The sequence below is a fragment of the Myxocyprinus asiaticus genome, chromosome 32, assembly GCF_019703515.2.
Source record: "Myxocyprinus asiaticus isolate MX2 ecotype Aquarium Trade chromosome 32, UBuf_Myxa_2, whole genome shotgun sequence".
NCBI lineage: Eukaryota > Metazoa > Chordata > Actinopteri > Cypriniformes > Catostomidae > Myxocyprinus > Myxocyprinus asiaticus.
In genome coordinates, this window is record NC_059375.1 from 22,666,453 (window position 1) to 22,688,503 (window position 22,051).

The window sequence follows — 22,051 nt, forward strand, 5'->3', positions numbered from 1 at the left end:
GTAGACTCGGCTAACACCATACTGTTTGAGGACGAAACAGGTCACTTTTGGCACAACAGATATACAAACTGTTAATGTATACAGTATAATCTGTTCTTGAGTGACATACTCACATGTTTGGTGGATCACACATAATAAATAGTCTTACAGAATGCTGGTTCCCTAGATGTTTTTTTTTTAATAGACCTGTTAGGATTGTATTGAGTGTGCGATAATTTCCTGACCTGCCATCAGAGAGCCAATGTAAAATGCTCTGTGTGTTTATGTTGTCCCTACAGATGCACTCCATGCGACTTCTAAGTCAGAATCAGCCCTCACAGATATTCCTCAGTATGAGTGACAATGTGCGTCCAGTACAGCCTCTGAACAACCGCTGTATCCGCACCAACATCAACTTCAGCATGCAGGGCAAGGACTGCCCCAACAACAGGGCACAGAAGCTACAGTACCGAGGTTTGTGTCAGTGTTTCTGTTGCTCATACAATATGATCTTTCATTCTCAATTGAATTAGAGAGTGAAAGTTTGTTTATCCCATGATGAATCAAAAACTTTCCTCATTGATTCCAGGACGACACTGATGCCCAGGCGAAATGGAATAACATAGAGTGGGGTTCAAATATTTGAGTCTACATGGAAAATATAGGATTCAAAATCCAATTTAAACCAGAAAATAAAGTTTTCTGATTTTGAAACATTTAAACAAAGATTAATATGAAATATTTAAGATTTGGCACTATTTCTTGGTCACTGATAACTTTAACCATGTTAAACCCTTTGAACAAAAGGTCAGTGTGTGCCTCCATTGAAGCACAGAAGATGCTTGTTGGAACATTCTTGAATAATTCTGGGGTAATGGATCATCAGGTTTTGAACAAGCTTGTGGAGTACATGTCAACTCAAGCACATGCTGTCATTAAATCTAAAGGGGGACATGCCAAATACTAAGAAATTCTGAAAAAAAAAAAAATAATTTTTCAATAAAAATTTTCACTCATGTTGTTATGCTGATAATATAATTTTTTATATTTTTTATTCTTTTTTTTATTTATTTTTATTGCGAAATACAAGCATTTTGACAAGTGGACTTTTGAACCCCTCTGTATAAAGCTAGTTTCCAAGAGATTTCATTGAAGAGGTACATCTAAAATAAGTGACATTTTCTTTTTCTTTATTCTCCTCACTTTGCAAAGTTGTGGCCTTTGCAGTGTTTGGTCAGATGTAAAGACAGTAGCTATGCTTGTCTATTCAAAATAAATCATTTTAACACCTTCATGAAAGTGGTGCAGTAACAGTGGACATGAACGATGAGGTAAAACAGACTGATAATCATGGGAAGACCTGATTTGATTTGATCTGAATTGAACAGTACGAGCTGGAAAAATATTGTGAGGGTTATAGCGCGAGCAGCTGAAAGTAAATGTGTAACTAACACATCTGACCCAAAAATGACCCAATATGTGATTCAAAGCAATAGTTCACAAAAGAAAGAAAATGTTAAAAATGTCATTATGGACCCTTTTCACAGACTGTAAAAAAAAGTCTAGGACTTCAGTGTGATTCATGCCATTAAGAAAACACAGTTTCACAATGAATAAGACACCCTATGCCTTTGGGCATCATACATTGTGTCACAGCTAACTAATAATACCAACTGACATTTCAAAAACACATCCACGCACGAAAGCCAGAACTTGAAACGACACTTAATGCTCAAGCAAGCCTAATTTTAACTGCAGCTTGAATGTTTTGTGAAATGAACGTCTCCCGAACAGACATTCAAAAACCATAATTTTTCATATGAATCTACCAAGGAGGTCTATAATACCTGGAAAAATCTATCTAATAATATTTGCGATTTAAATGTTGCTTGCAATACATGCAAGTTGGATGTGGGATATTCCTACTTGATATTTCCAACCATAAATGCATTCCATTCCCCGATATTCAGAACTGCAATGCTCCCATTTGCTTAGCAGGGGTTTGACTCTCATTAGAGATGTCTTCTAGCAACCCAACTGATAAACAATGGTGCAGCGCAAGCATTTGTGCTTCAGGTGTACGATTATCAAAAGAGATTATAATGTTTTATACACCTGTTTCTGCAGGTGTTTGTTAAACAAGCTTTAATATCATGAAATGTGGAAACAAACTCATTTATCGATATTACTTAAAGTGAATGTTTATCACTTACTTTGTATATCTCCCTGAGTGTTGACATGCTTGTGTGACATCATGCCCCTGCATCTCGGCGAAATCGGAGTTGAGAATTTTTGCACGAGCCTACAAGTTGTAATTCTGACTTCAAGATGCATTCCTTTGCACTTTTCCTAGTAGGAAGTTGTAAAATCCGACTTTCCGAGTTGAATGGAACGCAGCACTACTTTTCAAAACTTGATCCAACACTGAATGCTCCAGCAGCCTAATTTACACTTAGAAAACTCCTGATGTTGCTATAACGATACAAAAAGCACTTATCAATTTGCTTGAAGTGAAAATCAGTCCCCCTTTCATGATTAATAAATTAAGCAATCACACGGTCATGCAGAACATCACAGGTTTGTAAATCCATAAGAATCTCTTTCTCAAGCGGCAGTAATGACAGTCAACTCATCAGCAAGATCTCAAATTACGTCACTTAAAGCGTGATTGCCTCACTCAAGGCCAGCTAGAAGGCCTTGACCGGGACATATCCTAAAGATGAAGATGAATCTGACAATCTGACTTTAGTTCATAGTCTCATAGGCAAAAAGGTGATTGAGAATGAAAGGATGAAAAATATGTATTTATTTGGCATGTTAGGCCAGCAGAGAAGGCTTTGCTGGTCCTGAGAATTCGCCACTGCGCATTTCCACCTTATTTAGAAGTGTAACTCTTGCAAAGGTCTTTTTTATTATTTTTTTTAAAATTTAGTGTACATTTATATTAGTACGCTAAAATATTTGCTGTGGTCTTCAATTCACCGCTATCAAAATGTATCCTGCAATAGTTAAGTTTGGTGTTCCAAAAGTCAGAAATATGAAAAAGGTCCATTTACTTACTGTACCTTCACTTTATTCCAAATCCATGTGCTGTCATTTTTCCCATGAAACACAAAAGAAACATTTTGAAAAGATGCAGTTCTTCTCATGCTACGAAAATAAAACGAAAATTCATAGCTCTCAACAAGGGCGTAACTTCTCCATCTGTCTATGTATCTCTCTATCTATTATTTGTCTGTCTGTCTGTCTGTCTGTCTGCCTGTTAGTATTACAATAATTATCATTCACTAAACATTGGAAAATAATTAACATATAATTTATCCATAGGCTATAATAATAACAACAGGACTGCATTTATGATCAAAAGATTTATGTTTCATTACAATACATTACACTGTGCATAATAACATTTCAAATTGATGCACAGATAAATACAAATTCACTTGCATAGCATACACAGTATACAAATATTTAAGAGTATCATGTCAAACATATCTTCCCTTTCAGAACATTTAAATTCTGGGGGATTTAAAATGCCAGTGAATTAAATACTTGCCGCTACAGCATTCCTATAGATGATGTTACGGTTTACAAACAAAGCTAGGTGGCAGCATTTCCGGGTTCTTTTGGCATTGCACAAAATAACTGCTATCTATGAGTGCTTCCCTCAAATTCAGCTGAAAATGCCCAAAAAGTGCTGGTTTGTGGGGTTGAAACATCTTTTTCCGAAAGATTATTGGAGACTTGGGCTTCTTTAAATTTCTGTCAGGACTGGTGGATCAGGACATTCTCAGAATTTGACATAATCTATGATATTTCACTGAACATCGTCATTGTTATCGTGTCTGCTTTAATAAGACCCATTCACCCACAGCTGCTGTTGAGAGATATTAACTTTTTACAAAGGAATTACACAAACTCCAATCGCTGTTTGTATATTCCAAAGTGCAATCGCTGTTACAGATATAAGGCCAAATATGATCTCACGATGATCTTATATGAACAAGACAGCCATGTATGATCTAACGGGAAGAACAGGACCCTATCTCTACCATTGCAGGGGCTACTGTTTGTGAAAGGAAATGCGAATAAAAATAATGTAATACTTCTGAAATTGTTTTTACCTTTATTTTGACTCCTGTAAATAACTTTTAACTTAAAACCGGCTGTTAAGTTTGAATATTCAATATATGATGATATTGAAGTAAAATATTATTATTTACTGTATGTAGAGCAATATTTTAAGCAATAAAGATGCATATTGCATGTATGTTGGTATTTTATTTATTTATGACACATTTGTCAGATTTTAGATGTGTGTTAAACATGTGTGGATGTGTATTTATTAACCTGTTACATGTCTGACATAATCATACAGACCTAATGAACCAAGTGAAAACTTGTTTTTCCAGTCGTACAGAAAGAACCAACACATATCTCTTCACTGCTAACGACAGATTCCCATTTATAGTAACTTTTTTATAATTAACATTAACAAACATGATTAAACTAAATAATTTGTTGAAGATTATTAAAATTGCAGTGCTGCCTATTTCCACCATTGAAATCTGCTGCTCAATTGAGCCTGGAAGCATGGTTGCCTGCGGTGTGACTTCAGAGTAATTTCATCTATTAGAGAACACACAAGCATGTAGGTGTTATAGAGGCTTTTAATGATTGCTTATCAAGCAGTGGACATGCAAGTTTTCTAAAAATAGTAAACAGAATAAAAATAATTATTAACTGGATTACTTAAGTATCTTTATTGTATTATATAAAAACCTATGATATTTGTACAGCCCTTTTATAATCTGTCGTTGTATGGAAAAAAGCTGTGTGAAGTTTCTTCAAAATTCCACTTTGGGGTTCCACAGGGAAAAAAACAAGGTTTAGAACAACATGAGGTTGTGTAAATAATGACAGAATTAACATTTTTGGATGAACTAACCCTTCAAGATATGTTTAGCTGTTTAACTATTCAAAATCATGCTTTCTGTAAACATGAGAGCACATAAACAAGCATTCCTAAAATATTAGATGTGAAATTAATTATTCAGCAGCTTACAAGCAAATATTTACCCTCAAAACCATATAATTACCCATTTCTTCAAATATGTCATGTATACGGATAAACCACTTATCATATATAAAATAAACTCGCTGGTAGCTGTGCCATCCAGCAGAAAGGGTTGAGATAATTAGAGCTAATCTCCTCTTGAACATGCATCATTTATTGACTGCGCTTGTTGGAGAGGTTTACGAATCTCAGTAAAGTAGCAGTCTACTCTGGGAGCCATGGGCATCTTCAGATCCTGCAGCACATGATATTGTTTGTGCTTCTATCACAATGCCTGAGATATAATTGTACAAATTGTTTTATCCCTGTAGCACCAAAGCATCGTGAACAAAGAAACAAACTTATCTAGCCTGCTCTTATCACACAATTTCATTATAGACTATTTCCTTGTACTGTTGAATTGATTGACGATTCTAAGTCAGTGCGGCATTTGTTTGAGTGGTTGAATTTACCACCCCAAAGGGTAAATTGCCATCCAAAAAAATATTCCTTCTTTCATTACATTTGAGTTGTTAAAGGATGTAAATATCTTGGAGGTGAAAGGAGGCATTTAATTAGTGTTGGTTTGGCATCTTCGGTCATGTATCTTAACCAGGGAGACAGAAGAAACAGATACTTTAGTAAAACTAGCACAGTGAGGTGACTGCAGGCTAATTGAATGTTAAGCTTGACGTGATGATATTCAGAGTGCAGGAGAAAATTGTAATTATGTGAAGCAATGAAGTGTTATTGCGTCTTGCAGATAGAATTAGCACTATGTTGGGATGGGCAATCTTGAAATATCTGATACTGATGTCGTGTCCAACATTTTGTGGTTTTTAATACTAAAGATTTTATTTATTTAGAATTAACATTAATGTGTTAAAGTGCTAACTATTTTGTTAGCAAACAGTTATTTTTCCTTCCGTTCATCTGAACATGAGCAGAATTGCTAATTAGTACACAGTGCTCATTCAAACAAAGACAGCAGTGCCGTATTGAAATTAGTGCTGTCAGTCGATTACATTTTTTTAATTGAGATTAATTGCATAATGTTATGTAGTTTATCACAGATTTTGAAAGTGCTGAAATTTGACACTGTATATACTTATTTTCTTGTCAAAATGCATTTATTTCCATCTTAGGAAAGAAAATAAAACAATATGTAACAATATAATGCTTTATTAACATTTTCCAAAGAGAGCCTTCCACAGTATAAAGAAAGAAATGCACTCAGATAGCACCAATTCAAGTAACATTAATTGTTTCCCAAAACCTAAGTGGTAGTTTGACTAATATAATAACTAGTTTCCCCATTGGTTGCATATTCATTGCAATAGGCATTAAATCTCTTAAACTCTTATGCTTCACAATATTAATCTGCCGGTAGACTGTAGCTAGCCGCTTTCCTACAACAATAGTGAAACTGCGTTCATGATTCGCGTCAAAGGGCCGCTTTAAACTTACCATGAAAAGCGCTTGCAAACGAAAACGTCTCATTCAGCGTTTTGATGATAGTTAATATTTGGTGTGCTTCTGTGGTAATTAAAATGCACCTTATATTGGCTGAACAATACTTGATTTCTATCACAAATCCAATCTGGGCTTGTTTTGTACATCAAATAGCGCTAAGAGCTCCTTTCTTCATAATTTTATCACTGACAGGAAAGGGCAGCGCAGTCAATGATTCTTTTATCTACTGAGATAACAACCTCCGTGGCTTTATCATATGAGAGTGTTACGAGAATTTCTATGGGACTGCCGTGTTAGCCATATAATGCTTAACTTGTAGGTTGGTAGAAGGGCTCTGGCGCTGTCTGTTTGTAGCGTGTGCATCAGTGTAATGACTCCGGGCTGACACATTACAAAGGTTCCTCCCTTCATACCATTGTTTATTCTGTATTAACGGTAAATGCGTTAATCTCGATAAAGAAAAATTAACGCGTTAAACTTTTTTAATGAATCGCATGCTTTAACATGTTAATTCTGACAGCTATAACTGAAATATTTAAATATTTCATTTCACTAAAAAACCTCCAAGCTAACATTTTTTTTTATTTATTTATTTTTTACTACTGTAAACTATCATTCCATGTCAACTCAACCAGAAGTCGTGCTGCAGATTAGACCTGCACAACGTTCAGAAGGAATTTTGAACCATTCTTCCTTACAGAACTGCTTCAGCTCAGCCATATTCTTAGACCTATGTCTGGTGTGAACGGCTCTCTTGAGGTCATTCCACAGCATTTCTAATGGGTTAAGGTCTGGGCTCTGAATAGGCCACTCCAAAAGGAGGATTTTCTTTTTATTTGAAGCCATTCTGTAGTGGATTTAATTCGATGTTTAGGGTCATTGTCATGCTGCATCACCCAACTTCTTCTGAGCTTCAGCTGGTGCACAGCCACCCTGACATTATCCTGTAGTATATCTTGATAAACTTGGGAATCCATTTTTCCCTCGATGATGTCAAGCGGTCTAGGCACTGAAGCTGCAAAACAGCCCCAAATCATGATGCTCCCTCCACCATACTTCACCGTTGGGATGATGTATTCATGTTGGTATGCTGTGCCCTTATTATGCCATATGCAGTGCAGCATGTTCTTCCCAAACAATTCGACCTTAGTTTCATCAGTCCACAAAACATTTTCCCAGTAGTATTGCGGAGTGTCAAGGTAGTCTTTGGCAAACTTTAGGTGCGCAGCAATGTTTTTGTTGGAAAGCAGCGGGTTTCTTCGTGGTGTCCTCCCATGGAAACAATGCCTGTTAAATGTTTTCCATATAGTAGACTCATGAACAGAGATGTTAACCAGTTCCAGTGATAAGTCTTTAGCTGTCACTCTAGCATTCTTTTTTACCTCACTGAGCATTCTGCGATGTTCCCTTTGAGTCATCTTGGCTGGACGGCCACTTCTAGGGAGAGTAACCACAGTACTAATTTGTCTCCATTTATAGACAATTTGTCTAACTGTGGACAGATGAATATCTTAGCTCTTCAAGATAACTTTGTAACCCTTACCAGCTTTATGCAAAGCAACAATTCTTGATAATAGGTCTTCTGAGATCTCTTTTTTGCGAGGCACAGTCCACGCCAGCAAATGCTTCTTGTGAATAGCAAACTCAAAATGTTTAAGTGCTTTTTTTAAGTCAAATTAGTTCTAACCCACACCTCCAGTCTCGTTTCATTAATTGGATGCCAGGTTTGCCAACTCATGAATCTAATTAGCTTTTGTTGACGTCATTAGCCTAGAGGTTTACATAGATTTTTCTGACATACACTGTGAATGTTTGAATGATGTATTCAATATGTACAAGAACATTACATTAATTTGTGTGTTATTTAAAACGGATTGTGTTTGTTAATTATTGTAATTTAGATGAAGATTAATCCAGATTTTTAGACAAATTTATACATAAATGCTGGTAATTCCAAACGGTTCATACTGAATAACAAAATCAAAAATTTCAGTTGGGGAAGTTTCAGAAATTTGGTTATTTTGACATGGAATACCCCGATTTAAGTTGTTAAATTGTTGGTCATGTTCTATAATTGTTGTTAATACAGTAAATGGAAAACAAAAAGTTTGAAAATTTGCAGTTTCAGCCTATTTAATGTTATAATAATGGCTTTTTTTTAATGTAAAATGGCTATAATTATATGTTTTTATTATCAGATATCAAATAAACTTTCATATAATAGAGGTATTGGTATTGGTGTTTGTTTGATTTATTGGAAAAAAATTCATTATTCACATTAAATACTGTAGTCACAATACTGTAGTGTACCATTGTAAAAGATGTAGACATTTTGCTAATGCTGAAAGAAAAGCTGTTAGAAAAGAGTGTTTTTTATTACAATCAGAAAATATATATATTTTTTACGTTAAACTGCATTCTGTATGAAGTAATCTCTGTAATCTCATGACAAAAGTGGAGGAAAGAGAGTATCAGAGTAGGTTCTGTACAAAATCTCACAATAATATTTCATTTTACCCTTTACAGTGAATGAATGGCTGCTGAAATAGAGCGAGGATGTGGACCAGCCCAAGAACACTAAGTGCAAGGAAAAGAATGAAGAGAAATGAAGGAATAGAGTGAAGACTGACATATGTCCTGCCCGATAAAGTCATGACGTTGTTAAGAAAAAAGAAACCCCAGCAAGAAGAGACTTTGCACAGTTGGCAAAGAGATTCAATTTCATACATCAAGTCAAAACTAGTGACATACAGTTATAACTACACAAATGTTTTGATACCTTTTTTTGGGAGAAAAAAACACTAAAAAAAATTAACATTTCTTTCATAGCCTCTTCACCAATGAAACTGAATATTTTTAGCCTTTGTACATATGGACAACTTGCTATAAATCAGCGGGAAAAGGACATAGGACATTGAACCCACTGACCAATACAGAGACATCCTTGAATCATAACTGCATTCTCAATCTTTATTCTCGCTCATGGTGTAGAGAGGAGGGAGAGGCAACAACATTGCTGGTTTATTGTCAAGACAAAAATCATCATACAGAAGAATTCCGGGTGATATTGTCTATGATAAAATGAGTGTCTTGGCCTTGTAAATATAATTATTCATGCTGAAAATTAATATGTAAAGATACAAATAAACATTTAAAAAAATAATATCGGGGGGAATGAAAAAAGTTGAATATTTTACGCTTGGCGCACTTTGAATTTCTGGAGCAGAGCTGATGCCTTTTTTCTGTTTCATTGTTTACAATGGTCATACACTGTGTTTGATTAATGTTATCGGCCCAATAAATGTGTTTGGAAAGTTTTTTTTTTGTAAATATTTTTCAATGTCTTTGCTTTGGATGCCCATATCAGCATTAATGTAAAATTTGTTTATTTTATTCCCGAGTTTGCACACATAAACATTGGATGAGAAAAAAATAACTTACATTTGCATAGTTTTTGGTCTGGACAACTCAGTAGCTGCTTTAAAGACATGTCATGGACATGTCCATGTTTGCAAGCTTTGAGGTCATCTAGTGTGTAACCTCAATGTTAACAAAATTACTTTATAGTAAATATACAGTATGCATTTAAAATGTACATTCTTTCTCGCCTAGGAAAACAGACCCAAAGTACTGATGACTCGTGCTGCACTACACAGGTTTTTGTCCAATCAGTTGCTATCTAGAATGAGAATGTCCCTCCCCCTGCAAATGATCAGCAAGTAGCAAATCATGGTTAATGGCTGTGACGAATCTAAAGCCTGTTGGCCCTTTAAAATGTCCAAACTTCCTGTTTCAATAGAGCACAACTGTGCCCGTCCACTTTTTTAGGCGTCTTGCATCCAGAAGTATTTTTCCCATTATCTTTTTCAATAAGTATTTCATAAAATGTAAAAGAGTTCTAAGCCTTAAACCAAACAAACCAGCTTTGAGGTGAATTGCACTATTACAAACTTTGATTTGAGGCAAAAAGTATTTGAAAATTGGACAAAAAGACAAAGGTACAACTTGTACCGTACAAGACTGTATACTTAAATTCTTTAATGAGAGCATGAACTACAATCCCATGAAGCATTGAGAATGACATAATTGGATCAAAATTCTAGAAAAATATAAAACAATTAAAGTTGTTGATTAAAACAGTATATTTAGATTTTATTGCAAAATGTTCACATATTTGCAAATGTACAAGTAGTTTGAGAGTGTAGGTAGACCGACTCGATTGTGTCATTCAAAGTAGGTCATGTGAGTGGTGGCTGCAGAATCTGCAATTCTCTGATTTTCCCTTCAGGATCATGGGTAGTGTAGTTCTATTCAAGAAATTCTGCTATTAAAAATGTTTTTTTTTTTTTTTTATTATTTATTTTATTTTTTTATGAAGTTGAAATATTGCGGACTAATGGCTTCAAACGCAGCATATACCATCGATTAACAACTTCAGAGCTCACACTAGGCCTGTCATACATAAGTTATACATTATCTCTGTCTTATATACAGTATGTCTGTCTTATATGTTATTGTCAAAAATCCATTCCCCAATGGAGAAAATTAATGTGATTTTTAATTCCAGAACCCAACTGTTGCACGGTATAGGAAATACGTCAACAGAGAGCAAAAAACTGCACTCGTGAAGCCATATCATGGGGTCTGTAAGGTGATTCATTTTACTTTAACTTGAATCACCTGATCTAAAACACATTACATTTTGATGGTCTGTGTAGTAAAGTGCAAGAGAATGAGATGATTTCTAATGCACACATTTTATGAGACTGAAGCCATCTTAAGAAACACTGCAGCATTCTCCCGTGTTGATTTGCAGTGGACTTAGTTGCCTTAAGCAGGTGGAAGCAGCATTGATCCCCCAACTTCTAGTTTAATTATATCTCAATCAGTGAAGCATACCTCCTGTTTTAGGCCTGGTGTGAGGAAAAACACAACTCGTAATTCTAGAATTTTATCTTCGTACTTCACAGATGGCTAATAAAAAGATAACGAGAGGCAGAAAATGTGAACTGCTAGCGTTCATGGTTATTGTGGCCATTTTTCTATCAAGCCTGCAGTGAAAGGAACCGAATTGAATCTTTAGATAGATAAATATTCTGTTTCAGTCCTGACAAATAATCACCCCGGGCCTCCAAACACCTCAGATACAGTATATCTCAGTGGAACAGACTCCCTTTTTCTCTGTGTGATACCTGTTCCTGCCAAGGACTATAAATGTCACCAAACTAGAAAGGAGGCGCTCAGATGTTAAGAGGAAATTAATGATATACCATTAATAAGACAATGAAAAGGTCTCTGGCTCTCAGGGAATTTAAGTGCGGCAGCTGCTGCATTAAATGATGCAGAACTTTTATTAAAAAAGTCCACAGAGAAGCAGATGTCCAGATGCTCAGAGCATAAAGAGCAGTGAATCTGATCAGTGATCTGGTCAGACAGCATTGCCAAAACACTTAGAGGAAGGTCTGTAACAACCCAAAATAATCATTTTGACAACTGCCATTTTAAAAGACTTACAGACCTCTCTTGGGGTATAATTCAGAGGAACCTGAACAGTTATTTTTCTACTGTCATTTTTCACATTATCTTGCATGTTGTTTTGGTAGTGGTATAATATAAATCTCAGGAAAACTTTCAAGAATAAGTCCAAGTCCTATTTTACCTGAAAAAATAAGGAATTGACACTTTTATTTAGTACAATGAAAATGAAGCCAGTTTTTATGACCATTAAAATTTGCATTCTGACAAATTTTTCATGACAATTAAGCATTCCCTACATTGAACAAAATATCTCAAATGTAATTAAAATCTTAAGTATTTAAATAAATCATTAAATATATAATATTAATAATAATTATAGCAATTTTTTTGTTTTCAGGATTACAGTTATCACTCAATGTAAGTGGGCGTCACCTTTCAAAATCGATTTATAGGGGCCATTCACACAGGGTATGTTTTAAGTCCATCTATGCTGTTTTGGGATTATTTTTTGTAAACGTGCGCTAGGCTAGACTAATGTTTTTGATGTCCGTTGCAACATGCCTTACTGACTTTTTACAGCAAATTGTGCCAAGAGCCAGGCATTTTTAAAACATCATTTTAAGTTAAAACAACTTGTTAAAACGCTGCTCGAGACACCTGCAAGCTTTGTCATTTGTTGTACCATGTCTAGATTTTTTAACAAACACATTCTGGGTGAACGGACCCTTAGTAACGTCTCAGTTACTGTCGTAACCTCCGTTCCCTGATGGAGGGAACGAGATGTTGTGTTGATGTAGTGACACTAGGGGTCGCCCTTGGGAGCCCCAAACACCTCAGATCTTTGAGAAAAGGCCAATGAGAATTGGCGAGTGGAATTTGCATGCCATTGCCCGGACATACGGGTATAAAAGGAGCTGGCTCGTAACCACTCATTCAGGTTTTGTGCTGAGGAGCCGAGACAAGGTCCCGGCCATTTCAACGGGTAGTACAGCGTTGTGGCGGGGGGGCATGACGTCTCGTTCCCTCCATCAGGGAACGGAGGTTACAACAGTAACCGAGATGTTCCCCTTCTGTCACTCACTTGACGTTGTGTTGATATAGTGACACTAGGGGTCCTTATACGAAACGCCACAACTAGCTGAAGCATGTTATGTGGACTGCCGGTGCAGGTGCAAGCAAGTTGCTGCGTGCGTAGTAGCAGGTGCACTGGTCTGCACGTAGCCTCCCCCAACGCCCCAAAAAATGTTGTATAGTTCCCCACATCCCTGGGGGGGGGGGGGAGAGAGACATATCTAGTATGGAAGCAGGCTGCACCAGCCACGGCCTTTTCTCTCTCTGTTTTCTCTCCACAGAGTATTCAGTTATTCAGCTGGGGCCATTTAAACGCTCAACATATGTGCCGGGGAAGGTGTTCTTTTCCTATCCTATTCTTTCAGGGGGATCAGACCCCGCGGAGACCACATCCTGCCAAGAGGGGAGGTAACATGTGGCAAGCACATCATGTGGGCTCAGAGCCGCACATGGAAGAGGCACGGTGGTAAGTCCTGCCTGAAAGAGGAGGAGCTCTACAAACACAGCAGCCGGGACAGAGAGGGCTCTGTCGAAGGGAGACGCAGGTCTGCCAACAGGGAGACCGTACTGCGGAAAATACATCACAGGGGGTTACCAGAGTAACCGGCATCTGCGGAGCACCTACCTCAGTAATGGCATATTAGCACACGTACTGGTTCCGGCTGTGAATTCCTCCGCTGAATTCACGAGCCACAGGGCTAGGGAGGAAGGACATCCAGGGTTCACGGGTTCGTGAACTCGCATGGGAAAAGAAGCGCACATATTCGCCTCTTTGGAGGGGAAAGGCGCTATTCGCAAGCGATACACCTGGCCAGTTGTCCGTATTCCTGAACTTACCTGTTCGTACCTGACAGAAGACGGGATGAAACCGGCTCAACCCGGAGATTGTAAAATCTCATGAAGGTATTGGGTGTCGCCCAGCCCACTGCCCTGCAGATGTCTGCTAGAGAGGTGCCATGGGCCAGTGCCCACAAGGATGCCAGACTCCTTGTGGATTGTGCTCATATTCCTGAATGGGCGGGCACGGCCTGGGCCTGGTAAGCCATAGGGATGGCATCCACGATCCAGTGGGCAAGCCTCTGTTTGGAGACAGCGTTCCCTTTCTGCTGTCCGCCAAAGCAGACAAAGAGCTGCTCAGAGCGTCTAAAGCTCTGTGTGCGATCCAAGTAGTTGTGCAATGTACGCACTGGACACAGCAATGACAGGGCTGGATCTGCCTCCTCCTGGGGCAGTGCTTGCAGGTTCACCACCTGATCCCTGAAGGGGGTTGTGGGAACCTTGGGCACATAGCCCGGCCGGAGTCTCAGGATTATGTGCAAGTCACCCGGACCGAACTCCAAGCAGGTATCGCTGACAGAGAACGCTTGCAGGTCCCCGACCCTCTTGATGGAGGTGAGCGCAATCAGGAGGGCTGTCTTCAAGGAGAGGGCTTTCAACTCGACTGACTATAGCGGCTCAAAGGGGGCTCTGCGAAGGCCCAGGAGGACCACAGAGAGATCCCATGAGGAGAACAGGCGTGGCCTAGAAGGATTCAGCCTCCAGGTGCCTCTGAGGAACCTGATGATCAGGTCGTGCTTCCCTAAGGACTTACCGTCCACTGTATCATGGTGTGCTGCTATGGCGGCCACATACACCTTCAAAGTGGAGGGGGACAGCCGTTCCTCCGGCCTCTCCTCCAGGAAGGAAAGCACTGACCCGACTGCGCATCTCTGAGTGTCTTCAGCTCAGGAAGAACACCAATTCGCGAACCGACTCCACTTCAGTGTATAAAGCTGCCTCATGGAGGGAGCCCTGGCCTGAGTGATCGTGTCTACCACTGCTGGTGGTAGGCCACTTATGTCTTCCGCGTCCGGGCTAGACGTGGAGGTTCCAGAGGTCTGAGTGCGGGTGCCAGATGGTGCCCCGTCCCTGAGAAAGAAGGTCCTTCCTAAGGGGAATTCACAAGGGAGGGGCTGTCACGAGAGGTCTGAGAACCAAGTCTGGGTGGGCTAATATGGGGCCATGAGGGTGACCTGCTCCTCGTCCTCTCTGACCTTTCACAGGGTCTGTGCAAGTAGGGTCACTGGGGAGAACACATACTTTCAAAGCCCCCGGGGCCAGCTGTGTGCCAGCGCATCTGGGCCGAGGGGGGGCCCCATCAAAGAATACCAGAGCGGGCAGTGGAGGTTTCTCGGGAGGCAAATAGGTCTACTTGTGCTTTGCCGAACTGACTCAAAATCAGATGGACTACCTGGAGATGGAGTCTCCAACCTCCCCTGAGTGTCACCTGCCACGACAGCGCGTCCGCTGTGGTGTTGAGGTTGCCCGGGATGTGAGTTGCCCGCAGCGACCTCAGTCGCAGCTGACTCCATAGGAGGAGACGGCGGACGAGTTGCGTCATGCGACATGAGCGTAAGCTGCCTTGGCGATTTATATACACTACTGTCATTTTGTTGTCCATCTGCACCAACACATGCTTGCACCGGATCAACGGCAAAAACCTCCGCAGGGTGAGCAATTCTGCCAGCAACTCGAGGCAGTTGATGTGCCAACACAGTCGCGGTCCTGTCCAGGAGCCAGCGGCTGCATGCCCATTGCACATGTCGCCCAAGCCTCGCTTGGAGGCATCTGTCGTAATGTTGTAGGGGAACTCCTGACTGTAGAAATTCAAGGTCTGTCCAAGGGCTGAACAAGTGGTGGCAGATCGTCGTGATGGCCACGCAATGTGTGCCGCGGTGCCATGCCCATCTCGGGACTCGAGTCTGAAGCCAGTGCTGAAGCGGTCTCATATGCATCAACCCTAGTGGCGTGACCGGCGCCGAGGATGCCATATGCCCCAGGAGCCTCTGAAAGTGTTTCAGTGGAACCGCTGTTCTCTGCTTGAACGACTTCAGGCAGTTCAGCACCGACCGCGTGAGCTCACTCGCTCACGAGGCACGCTATCATTGAGACTGAGTCTAACTCCATGCCGAGAAAAGAGATGCTCTGAATCGGGGAGAGCTTGCTCTTTTCCCAGTTGACCCGAAGCCTTAGCCGGTTGAGGAGCCTGAGCACGAGGTCCCTGTGTGCGCATAGCAACTCTCGAGAGTGAGCTAGAATCAGCCAGTCATCGAGGTAGTTGAGTATGCGGACACCCATTTCCCTTAACGGGGCAAGAGCTGCCTCTGCGACTTTCATGAAGACATGAGGGGACAGGGACAGGCCAAAGGGGAGGACCTTGTACTGAACGCCCGGCCATCGAAAGCAAACCGTGGGAAGGGTCTGTGTCGAGTTAAAACCGAGACGTGAAAGTAGCCGTCCTTCAGGTCTACCGCCGCAAACCAATCTTGATGCCGGACACACGCCAAAATGTGTTTTGGCATCAGCATCTTAAACAGGAGTCTGTGCAAGGCCCGGTCCAAGAATGGCCGCAACCCACCGCCTTTCTGCGGTATGATGAAGTAAGGGCTGTAAAACCCTTTCTTCATCTCGGCTGGAGGGAAAGGCTCTATCGTGCCCTTGCGCAGAAGGGTCGCGATCTCCATACGCAAGGTGGCGGTGTTCTCGTCCCTCACCGAAATGAAGTGGACGCTGTTGAACCGGGGCGGGTGCCTGGCGAACTGAATCACGTAGCCAAGTCGGATGGTCCTGGCCAACCACCGCGATGGGTTGAAAAGTGCTAGCCACGCATCCAAGCTCCGGGCGAGGGGCACTAAGGGGACGATCGCGTTTAACGTACCTGTGGGTGGGGCCTCGCGGTGGGAGGGAGCAGGGGATGCCACGTCGAGGAGCCTCGCTTCATCTCGAACTCGTGGCTGCGCTGAGGAGACCTGCGCTGCCTCAGTGTGATCACTGCCCAGACACGCGAGGCAGCACCCGTGGCCGTCGGAAGCGGAGAGATAGCGACCGCATCCAGGAATCACACAAAGACGGAAAGGCATCTTTATAAAGATGCGTCTTTATAAAAACTTTCAACGTCAATGTGTGTGCTCTAATAGAGAAAATATACTCTTTAGCAGGAATAAACACTCTTTTAGCACTCTCGAATCGCCCATGGGCGAAATCTGCACTCGTCGTGCAGAAGGAGAAAAAGCCGCTGGAAATGCACCGTATATCCAACAGCATATGCTTCTTAAGAGGTGAATGGAACAGCAGGAGTATTCAGCTCGCTGATAGTACAACCGCTCGGCTCCGAAGAAAAAATCTGAATGAGTGGTTGCGAGCCAGCTCCTTTTATACCCGAATGTCCGGGGGAGTGGCATGCAAATTCCACTCGCCAATTCTCATTGGCCTTTTCTCAAAGATCTGAGGTGTTTGGGGCTCCCAAGTGTGACCCCTAGTGTCACTACATTGACACAACGTCGAGTGAGTGACAGAAGGGGAAGTCAAATTTTGAAAATGACAAGAGCAAAGCTTGAGAAAGTTACTGAAAATCAACCCATGTTAAAATGGATGCAAAGCTAGTCAAATGAAATACATGGAACACATTTATTGATTTGTTTAGTGATTTCAGGATTTATTTAAAGCTTTCATTTTGATAAATTTCACCCTCCATATTTCCCCACCCCCAATTCTGATTATTGTATTGCAAAAATATCTAAATACTATAATGTGAAAAAATATGTATTATTTATTTGTATTTAAATTGTAAAGTTTAAATTGAAAGCTGATTTCATCATGACAGTATTTTTTGTACTCCTTTGAATATGTATTACAATTTAGTTTTATTTTGGACAAATTAATGAGAATCACCACTGAGAATAATGGGAATTACAAGAAAAAAAAATTAAATTATGTATAATTGTCACAATGCAAAATATTTGAATGGTCCTAAAACATGCTTAATTCTCTTTATGCAGTATATATAATTATATATACACTGATGATAAAAAACATTATGACCACCTGCTAATATGCTGTTGGTCCTCCGCGTGCCGCCAAAACAGCACTGACCCACTGAGGCATGGACTCTACAAGACCCCTGAAGTTGTCCTGTGGTATCTGGAACCTAGACATTAGCAGCAGATCCATCAAGTCCTGTAATTTACAAGGTGGAGCTGCCGTGGATCGGACTTGTTTGTCCAGCACATCCCATAGATGCTCAATCGGATTGAGATCTGGGGAATTTGGAGGCCAGGGCAACACCTTGAACTCTTCATCATGTTCCTCAAAGCATTCCAGAACAATGTGTGCAGTGTGGCAGGGCATTATCCTGCTGCAAGAGGCCACTGCTATCAGGAAATACTATTGCCATGAAGAGGTGTACCTTGTCTGCAGTGATGTTTAGGTAGGTGGCATGTGTCAAATTGATGTCTACATGAATGACCAGACACAGAGTTTCCCAGTAGAACGTTGCCATCAGAACATCACACTCCCTCCAACAGCTTGACATCTTCCCACAGTGCATCCTGGTGCCATCACTTCTCCAGGTAAATGGTGCACAAGTACACGGCCGTGCACATGATGTAAAAGAAAACGGGACTCATCAGATCAGGTGACCTTCTTCCACTGATCCAATGTCCAGATCCAACGCTCACGTGCCCATTGTAGGCGCTTTTGATGGTGGACAAGGATCATCATGGGCACTCTGACCGGTCTGCGGCTACATGTTTCATGGGGTATTTACATATTTAAATACAACAACATTTGTAACACATTCCTCCCGTAACTATCATTAATATTTTCTGTGACTTGTGCCACAGTAGACCTTCTGTCGGTTCGGACCAGACGGGATAGCCTTTGTTGCCCTCGCGCATCGATGAGCCTTGGGCGCCCAACACCCTGTCACCACTGCTAACCGGGAGCACCCCACAAGCAGCCAACAGCAGAGAAATCACAAGCTCCAAAAAGAGATTTATTGTCATGGCCGTAATCCAAACAAACCAGAATTACACGAAGAATTGGAATACTTGAAAAACCAAACAAAACATGATATCAATTAGAAAATCTCCACAAATACACTCATTCAGAGGCTACAATTTCTCTGACAAAAGCCCTTTCTTTTCTTTTCTTTCACTCCTAACACTAGATGTTAATTTATAATTAAGGCTCCTCCACTCAGATTCAAAAAGTCATATGAAATGAACAGTTCAATCAGAAACAAAATAACTCCACCAGTTCCCAATATTTTAACATCACACTTGAATATTACAAAGTCAATACATAAAAAGTAAACAAAGTGCAAACAACAATAACACTATTGGCATGTTTTAGAAACATACATTTAAGTCATTAATGCATTTGGCAGACACTTTTATCCAAAGTGACTTACAGTAGCATTAGGGTAAACATCTTATCAGTTTGTGTGTTCCCTGGGAATCAAACCCATGATCTTGGCATTGCTAGCTCCATGCTCTACCAAATGAGCTCAAGGACCCCTTCAGAGAATTTCAGAGAAGTTCAACATATTATCTAAAACTGATAGTAGCCACAATGGAATGCACACTTCCCACTGGACTAAATGCAAGTTTAAATTGTAAGTGGTTGTTATCATCAAACTAGTTTGTGAATTAAATTATATTGTATGGATAACTGAGAGTGAACAGTTATCATAAGAATATTATTAATTCCGTTTTTGAGAATATTTTACCAAAAACATGCTGTTCACGACATTCTTTCATTCATTCCTATAGGAAGTTCTGCAAAGCTTGTCAGAGCAAGCAACTGTAACCAATGGGGGCAGAGCTTAGTGAAGGGTCAATTACGTGGTCTCAGTGTGATTTAGACCCCGTTTCCACCTGGTATTAAGATGCGTTTTGTGTGATCCGATCACATGTGGTCAGCCCTAAATGCAGGTCTAAACGGGGTCTAAAAATGTTGTGATAAAATCACAAAAACCACATTCGAATGTCGTCAAAAACGCATGTGACCACAACGCATATGAGGTGAAATGCTAATCCATCCTGTATGCGTCCCAGAAGCAGTGAAGCATCACCCCTTACCTGTCAATCAACAGCTGCGCTAAAACAAGGATTGTAGTCCAGCCATTTCTTCCGTAAAATATCTACGTCACTATGTAACATATATGCATAATGCCCGCCCTCAAACGTAGTTATAGCCGAGGCCAGGATGAGTTGGGTTAGTATTGTTGCTATGTCGAGAAGATGCTGTTTTCTTCACTGCAAAAGCAAAACCTCTTTGTTTGGACTTCCAAAACCATACGAACTGAAGAATCAGTGGTTAAAATGTATTTTTAGCACTATTCCTCAGCAGTACAACCACAACCAATGCCGGATTTTCAAGTCGGTTACTCCTGAAAGATGTCCCACTTTGCTGGGACAATCTGGTGCTTCAGGATCACAACCTGTAAGTATATTTGATTATTTGTGGATTTATCTTCTACCGAGAGTTTTGTGTTGTAGCTACGGTGTACACCCAGTGCACAGCCTCTGCTAACCTGCTAGCTAATGTTATTGTGTTGAAATAGTTTTGCTAATCAGCTGCGGGCCCACTTTTACCTACAATTGTGTAGAATTATGCAGATTATTTGTTGTTCTTACTATCATGAATAGTCATCAAGTGTGGAGACAGATTTATTTTTACAAACATTAATTTTACGTCTGCAATCCACGGTAGTGCTCAGCTAACTTGCTATGTAATTATATTGTTTTGGTAAGGGTTTATATTCAGCTGTGGGCCGGCTTTTACCTAAAACTGTGTACAAAATGGTTGATCTCAAGAGTCTTACAAGCTGTAATGTTACGGCCGCTATACGCGGTAGTCCACAGCTAACTTGCTCACTAACCGGGAGTAAGCGAGCCTCTGTTTTCTGTTCATATCTCAGGCGAAAAAAGTTTGGCTTCAGCCATTCCAGCAAAAGATGACTAATTTAGATGCACTATGTGCCTATTACTTAAATCTTTGTTAGGTTCATAATAATCAACAGTGTACTTGTAAGAAAGCAACAAAATTAAAACTTGCCAGTGTGAAACGTCCTGCTGAAGTTGTGCTTGTGAAGGTGGTTCGGGTCGGTCAGCTTGTTCTTCCAAACTTTCATTATTTCATTAATTTGACCCTGCACTCTGACCCCAGCCTAGCTGGGATATGTGAAAAAGAAGAATTTCACTGTATATGTGCAAATGTATAATGTGTGATAAATAAAGAAAATTATTAATTATTATTATTATTAATTATTGGACTCTGGCTCGAACTGGTAAGGCAAAACCGATACCACTGTTACCATAGTTACAGTAGTGTTTACAGAGCTGCTCAGGAAGACTCGGGAGCTGAAACTCGGTTATGGTAAGGGGCGTTACATTTCCGACGCACGCTCTACGCAGTTGACCAGTCACAACAGACTAGGCCAGCTGACCAATCAGAGCAGACAGGGCTTTTCAGAAAGGGGGCTTTAAAGAGATAGGAGGTAAATCAGAGCTTTTCGGCCACAGTATGAAGAGCGGGGAAAAGAAATGTACAGTATGAGAAAAATAATGTGTTTTTTGAACATTAAAGCATGTAAACCTATTCTAGTAGACCCCCAGAATAAAATTATGAACATGTAAATTAGCATAATATGGGCTCTTTAATACAGGTAAAATGGATATAAGGGATAATTCTCCTTGACATGTTGCGATTGTTCTTTGATTAAAATTCATCCACATCTGGGAGAAACAGCACACTGTTTCTTTTGTGCTTTTTTTGTATTTTCAGACTTTGTTGCACTCTAATATCATGAAGTAACACACTGACATAGTGATTGATGTATGATGTCATGAAACAGAGACCCTCCCCTCCTAATCCGAACACAAGTGGTCAGAGGAGATGCATTTAAGCGATGTGTTTTACCTGACCACATGTGATCTGATCACCCGAGACACATCTTAATACCAGGTATAAACAGTGTCTTAGTGGATGTATGAAGTCATTTTCCCTCAGGCGTCCACAGAGAGTAACTATAGGTGTAGGTTGTATGGACATGTTCCACTTATGTTTAAACAAGAAAGTGACCAAATACGTTTTGTGTTCCTTTGGAACAGTATTGTTTTATAATTTTAAACCTAAAAGAAAAAAATATTTTTGTAAAATCTTTTGTCCAAA

General features: G+C 40.3%; 1 protein-coding gene across 1 annotated transcript in view; it reads left to right on the top strand.

Moving 5' to 3' along the window:
* The window catches only part of LOC127422826 (carbonic anhydrase-related protein 10-like), a 315,862-nt gene extending 306,037 nt beyond the window's left edge, over positions 1-9,825 (top strand). Inside the window, exons 8-9 of the mRNA XM_051666617.1 lie at positions 279-453; positions 9,035-9,825. Of these exons, the coding sequence (XP_051522577.1) occupies positions 279-453; positions 9,035-9,057 (198 nt within the window). The 3' untranslated portion in view covers positions 9,058-9,825. The remainder of the gene's footprint in view (positions 1-278; positions 454-9,034) is intronic.
* The last annotated feature ends 12,226 nt before the right edge of the window (positions 9,826-22,051 follow it).